The sequence below is a fragment of the Vitis vinifera genome, chromosome 5 (assembly GCF_030704535.1).
Source record: "Vitis vinifera cultivar Pinot Noir 40024 chromosome 5, ASM3070453v1".
Taxonomy (NCBI): Eukaryota; Viridiplantae; Streptophyta; class Magnoliopsida; order Vitales; family Vitaceae; genus Vitis; species Vitis vinifera.
In genome coordinates this window covers 8,222,092-8,228,513 of record NC_081809.1, presented here as the reverse complement: position 1 = coordinate 8,228,513, position 6,422 = coordinate 8,222,092, and the positions used below count along the sequence as shown (strand labels likewise).

The 6,422-nt window shown below is 33.5% G+C and overlaps 1 protein-coding gene across 1 annotated transcript; it reads right to left on the bottom strand.

Moving 5' to 3' along the window:
* Nucleotides 1–1,627: 1,627 nt before the first annotated feature.
* On the bottom strand, nt 1,628–3,630 carry LOC100240829 (transcription factor MYB4). The gene is made up of 3 exons (XM_002281238.4): nt 3,191–3,630; nt 2,848–2,977; nt 1,628–2,509 (listed from the first exon to the last, which is right to left on the bottom strand). The coding sequence occupies exons 1-3, from the start codon at nt 3,321–3,323 to the stop codon at nt 1,969–1,971; spliced, it is 804 nt and encodes a 267-aa protein (XP_002281274.1). The 5' UTR covers nt 3,324–3,630; the 3' UTR covers nt 1,628–1,968.
* Nucleotides 3,631–6,422: the final 2,792 nt, after the last annotated feature.

Below are 6,422 nucleotides of genomic sequence, written 5' to 3'. Positions count from 1 at the left end.
ATTGATGAGTGTTGTCAAATTTTGCATGTTTGGATCACATGCAAACAATGTTGCAATAATTATGTAAAAAGCTTTTCGAATTTCAAATTTCTATTTCACGGTACAATTATACTTCATAGACCAAATTGATGATAATAATGACGATGAATATTGGTTAAGTTAGTGTGTTGTTACTGGGTGGAAGTTGAGTTGTATTGCTGAATTCTAAACTTTGTAGCAAAAGCAAAATCTCTCTCTCTTTTGTTGTTGCATTGCACCAAACACATATTGATCTTTCTATACTTTGGCTTGAACAAAAAAGCCTTTCCAAGTTTCCTCGACCTTTAACTCATTGATACTAGGAAAAAGAGTATAATAAAGCATAGAAGCTCTAACTAATCGAAAATCAACATGAAGAGCCATTAGATATTGACGAGATGTATTTCTATTACAAATGAGTATCAACAGTCCACTATGGCTCCATTAAAGAACTAACATTTAACCATGAAAGTCCAAAGTTGATGACCCTTCTTTTGTTTCAAATCAAGAATATCAATATCAAGTTTGTATTTACATGTAAAGTTTGCTTTGGACATACGCTTCATAAGAAAATCTCAAACTTCTTCTGCAGTCTTATGTTTACCAAATTGTATATTAATGAAGAGAACAACTAAATCATAATCCATGCTATAATTTTATTGTTGTTTATCTCCCCTTCTTTCTTATCATGTTTTGTGATTTTTTCTTTCTAGATATTTCTTTGCACCAAAAATATCTTTCCACAATCCTTTCCCTATTAAGAGACCTATTCATCAAATAAGAGTAATAATGGCTATAATTTGGTCCATCTTACTTCACACGATAGGTTGAGACAAATCAGAAAACGCCATTGAAAATTCCTATAAAAAGAACTCACATAAAAAAGCAAACATCTTAGACATAATATATCTAACATAAAACTAAAGAGAAAAATTGTCTAAGAGTCCCTACTTTTCCAATTGACATGATATGAATAACGTTCTTGATTTTTTCTTTTCCCAAAGCAAATGTGCATATCCTTTATCCGACCAAGTCCACCATAATAATAAAGTAATGAAAGAAAAAGGATCTCATCAATAAGATTGTAGGATCCTAATGTCTTTAGTGGTCCTCAGTCATATGCAAAGCTAGGGTGATTGCGTAAAATGCTATGTTATGTTTGATTCTAAGAAAGTTCCAACGAAAAGAAAAAAAGCATAGGTTGGTTGCAAACAAGTTCAACTGAAAAGAATAAAAGGCAAGTAAAAAAAATATATATTTTCTTCCACTTAATTTGCTATAAAAAAAAAAAAAGCAAATATAACAAAAATTATTGACCAGTTTAATTATTTTTAAATTATTTAAATTTTATATAGAAGAGGAAAAAGAAAAATAAGCAAAATAAGTTTTAAAAAATATGTAAAATTAATTTATTAATTTAAAATTTTTTCTTTTCTTTTATTTTTCCTTTAGGTTTTTTTCCTTTTATATATATATTTTGGGAATCAAACATACCCTTGGAATCAATACTCTTTTTTCTCTTTATATATTCATATCTTGCAAGGGTAAATTTTTTTTTTCCCTCATTTTTCCATGGCTAACTTGAAATTTAGTGGTACACATCAAGAGCTCTGACTTAAAGTTCCTTATGGTATTGAATCAGTACATTGAGTTGGCCTACATATATACTTTGAAAATATTAAAATTGAAAAACTAAGCGGTATCTTTGCACTGCAGAGGAATTAATTAGTGGTTTTCTTAGTGAGGCTCCTTCCGAGTTCCACTAGCATCAAGGCTAATTTCTCCTCCATCTGGTTTGTGGATGTGCTTTTACTTTAGTGGGATCAATGAAGGATTCTAGCTTTTGGACTCCAGACGACTTTGCCCCACTGGAATTCCCTGTATGATCTCCCCTCTCTACAAACGTTCAAAAACTATGCATCACTGTTTTCGAATCCACCAAAACAGGAATCAATTAAGCTCTTGTAAGCCTCCAGCTCTGATGAAAACGTCATACCAAAACTCCATGCCGTCATCAATTCTGGAACTGTGTCCATACCCAACTTCCAGGGCATCGGCTGGAGATAATGGAAATTGAAGCTGTGATTCGTCGTTGACGGTATGGAAAGCCGTTGGCATGCTTGAATTATCAGAGGACAGTGCATCTGACCAAAAACTTTCATGAATTTCAGGAAATGATTCCAGTGAGTCCATCTGTTCATCCTTGATGCCAGTGTTCATGTGTATCTCCATGTTCCTTATTGGGGAGTCTGTAATTGAAGAGAATTCACTGGAAGATGGTTGTGGGGATATTTTTCCTGGAAAATTTAAATTGACTGGTTCGGACTGGCATGCAGAACCCGAGTCACATTTGGACGCTGCTGCAGTAGAGTGGCCTTTAGAATTAGGAGTGGCCAATTTTTTTTTGAGCCTCTTCTTCAAGTTGGTGTGCCACACATTCTTTATCTCATTGTCAGTCCGACCCGGTAATCTCGCTGCAATGGCAGACCATCTGAAAAATGAAACAAAACGAATTCCAATAAGATACTTGTACAAATTTCATGAATACTTCTTGTTTGAAAGGACTAGCTAGTGGGTGATAGAAAATTAAAGGTCATATATGCTAATCATGAATCCCCCACTAGCAGAGTGCTTTTGCTTATGTGCCATGCTGCCATTATTTTTTAATAAAGGTTAGAGAATCTTTTGAACTCTAATATGTGATTCTTTGATAATAGTACAAATTCACAGAGGGAAGACAGTGCATACAGGCTCTCAGTTTTGTTTGGAGCCTTTCATGTGCAAAAGAGAAAGGGTTTGTTTGGAGCTTTTCATGACTTAGATCCTTACCTATTGCCAAGCTTTTCATGTAAGTCAATGATGGCATCCTCTTCTTCTCTGCTGAAATTTCCTCTCTTGATATCGGGTCGTAAGTAGTTCACCCATCGGAGCCTGCAACTCTTCCCACATCTCAGTAATCCTGCATATCACAAGAGAAACATAAGCTTAAGCCACCACAAGAATGCCAAAAGCACTGAATAAACATGGACTATATGTACAAAAACTTCTTGCTTTTATGGGATTTGTGTGAATGCATGCAAGCCTCGCTAGAGAGGACTGTTGTGGTGGGTGTCTTCATGTTGTAGATATATGGAAACATATGAAAAGTAGCAGATGGGTTTTAGAGGATTACCGGCTTGTTTTGGAAGGGCTCGCCAATTTCCATGGCCATGTTTTTGAACATGGGCCACCAGAATTTTATCTTCCTCAGGAGTCCATGGCCCCTTCTTTAATCCCATCTTGTCACAACAAGGACTTCTCGCCATCTTACTTGTTCTCCAATGGGAGCACCACTATTCTCTGATCCCCAGCTAGCTTTGTCTTCTTCAATCAGGAGGGGACTTTCCCAGTCCTCCACGGCCTATTTATCCTAATTAGATATAGACATATTATTCCTAAACCATGGGGGTAGTGCTTGAAGAATGGTCCAAGAAAAGCATCTTGTTCAAAAGCTCCTGCAATTTCCAGGAAGCAGGATCTTCTCTCTCTTTCTACATAGAAATAATTAAATTGTCAATGCGACTGCTTCCGAGACTCCTCTAATCTCTTCTCGTTGTTGATTAGCTCCTGCTACTAATTAATGGTGCAGAAAGTGTCCATGCACCAAGGAAAAATCATGCATGACCTTTGGAAATTAGTAGAAAATGACTTGAAGCAAATCGCACTATAATTTCTTGTTACAATAACATTAAAGATAAATCTACATGCTTCTCTATCGTTACCTCCAAGGCTCAATGTTAATTAATCTAATGTTTATTTTTGTGGGTATGTCTTCTTCTCTTTCCCCGCCTATGTCACAACTTGCTTTAATTTGCACAATGGGGTTTTGACTAGTTAATTAAGTTATGAGATAAAATTAAAAAATGTTATTTCATCTCATTTTTTTAATATCTAAAAATCATATTGAACTATATCAATATACATTGACTTAGTATAAATTGAAGACCATGTATTATGTAAGCATCTTTATTCAGGTGGTACGGTGGGAGAGTGTAGGACGCGATGCCACTGAGTAGGTAGGGACTGAGACATGAGAGAAACATCCATATCAAAGTCAAAGTCTACTGCCCATGCTGCCACGCCTTCCTAGGAGTCTAGGACAATGGGGTTTTTTTTAACACTCTTTCATTGTCTTAATGTCTTGAGGGATTCTAATTGATTTATATTAAAAAATATAATCAATTATATCACATCACATACATATTTTGAACCAAATTCCTTACTTTATCGAGTACTTGCTCGGAAAGTACTGTAAATAATTTTGTAATTTCTTAAAACGACTTTTTAAATTTTATTAAAGTAGTCGTTTTGTAAGAAAAACATATTTCATAGCATACATATCTTTTAAAAAATACCGTCCAATTGACTTTTTAATCTTATATTATTTTCTCGATCAACTTGGGTGGATAACAATTGAACCGGTAGACGCATTGTGAATTTGGTAGCCTAATTTCTTAGCTAATGGATGGATTACTTGACAACAAGTGGCCTAATTTCATTGCCAATTATTGTCATTTTTCTTCCTATTCACTACTCCCTCCCCATTCAAATACCTTATCCACTACCCTACGGGAATATTCAACATTTGGGACCTTGACTAATTACAGCAAAGAGCTTTGTCCATCTTTTTAATGGGTCGAATCTTTTATCACATTTTTCATGCTAACCTAACTTTTAGGATTGTTAATCCTCACTAATTTTAAAGATGCTGCCAAGTTCAACATTGGCAAGCTAATTATGAATATCCTACATTCATGACCATTATTAAAGTCAATACACAATAGTTATACGATGATGTTACATCTCTTTGAATCATGTAACATGGTTGTATATTTTAATATTTCTTATAAAATCAAACATATTTTTACATTTTCAGTATTGATAGGTAATTAGATGTTGAATGGTAGAGTTTGAATCAATATTTTTGTATTTCGCTTGAGATATCGAGTGTCAAGCTCTTCACAAAGAATTTTTTTTTTTTTTTAATATGATGAACAACGAGTTTATCTATATTATATATTTAACCGTTTTATGTTTTAAGGTTTTTATTTTTAAAAAGTGTGACTATAATTGAAAGATTTCTTCTTTTGAAAACATCATCATTGTATCATTTCTTTTTCTTTTAATTAATGGATTATTGAGTGTTGATACACTCCATGAATAAAAGAATCACATTGACTATTAAACCACATTAAAATATGATATTTTTTAAAATTTTCAATTTGTGTGTGCACATGATTTTGGTGAACACCAAGTACTTAGTTATCATGGTCAAAAATAGGTGGATTTCAATTGAATAGCAAATAATCAAAGTAATGGGTCAGTTCTTAGAGTTTCCCAAGGTCAATGTTTTTGGCTACATTTGATTTGTACAAATGAGAATGTGTATACAACAATCTACACTACATTATTGTTTATACATTTCTACGAACCGAGGTATCCATTCACATGTACGTTTGATAAATTTTCCAGGTTGTTTTCACCTTTTCTTGACTCTTGACTTACCCACCATTGTTTATTCCAATTTATTACTATTTGCTTTCTTCCTTCCTTTCCTGGGATTTTTCTTTTTCATTATTTCCACCAACTTTTGCTTTGTATTGGTCACTCGTGATCGACAAGCTTTCATTGCAGTTTGCCTTTATTTAATTTCTAGGTAGTCTTGTTTCCATTGAGGCAATTTCCACGATTTGGAGAGACCCAAAAAGGGAAAAGCTCACCTAGTTTGCTCACATGATCTCATATGGTCTACAATTTCTCTCAAGTAAGGAAAAGAATGCTTTTCTAAAGTAGCTATTCCCATTGTGTTTGAGGTGGAATCTTTCCTTAAAACATCATTTCTATTCCTTACAAATAGCCCTTTTCTCATGGTTGGTCAATAAAACAATATTTTTTGAAAAAAAAAAAATCTAATATATACACACTTACGTCTAAATTCGTCGATGATGACTATAGTTACAATCATAGTTTTAATTTTATATTTAAAATCACCGTTAATAATTATAATTTTGATGGTAAAATCATTAAAAGTTAAAATCACGATTACTAATTATGATTTTGACACTAAAAAACATATGAACGCTGAATTGACAAGAGAACACTAATTTGATGAATATTTTGAAGAGACGCCTAGATTTAAATTTCTATTTTTCCTAAAACCACAAACTTTTTGGCAAACTCCCTTTGTTATTATTTTTGGAGTCATGAATTTAAAAAAAAAAAAATTGTTGATCGGATACACATTGCAATTAGGTTCCGTTTTTGATAAATTCAAAGCCATGGGTGAGTGAGTTGGACGCGGTTTGTTCGTGTACACCTTTTCTTGCTAGAGCCATGAAATGTAAATATATATGCAGAAAGATTTG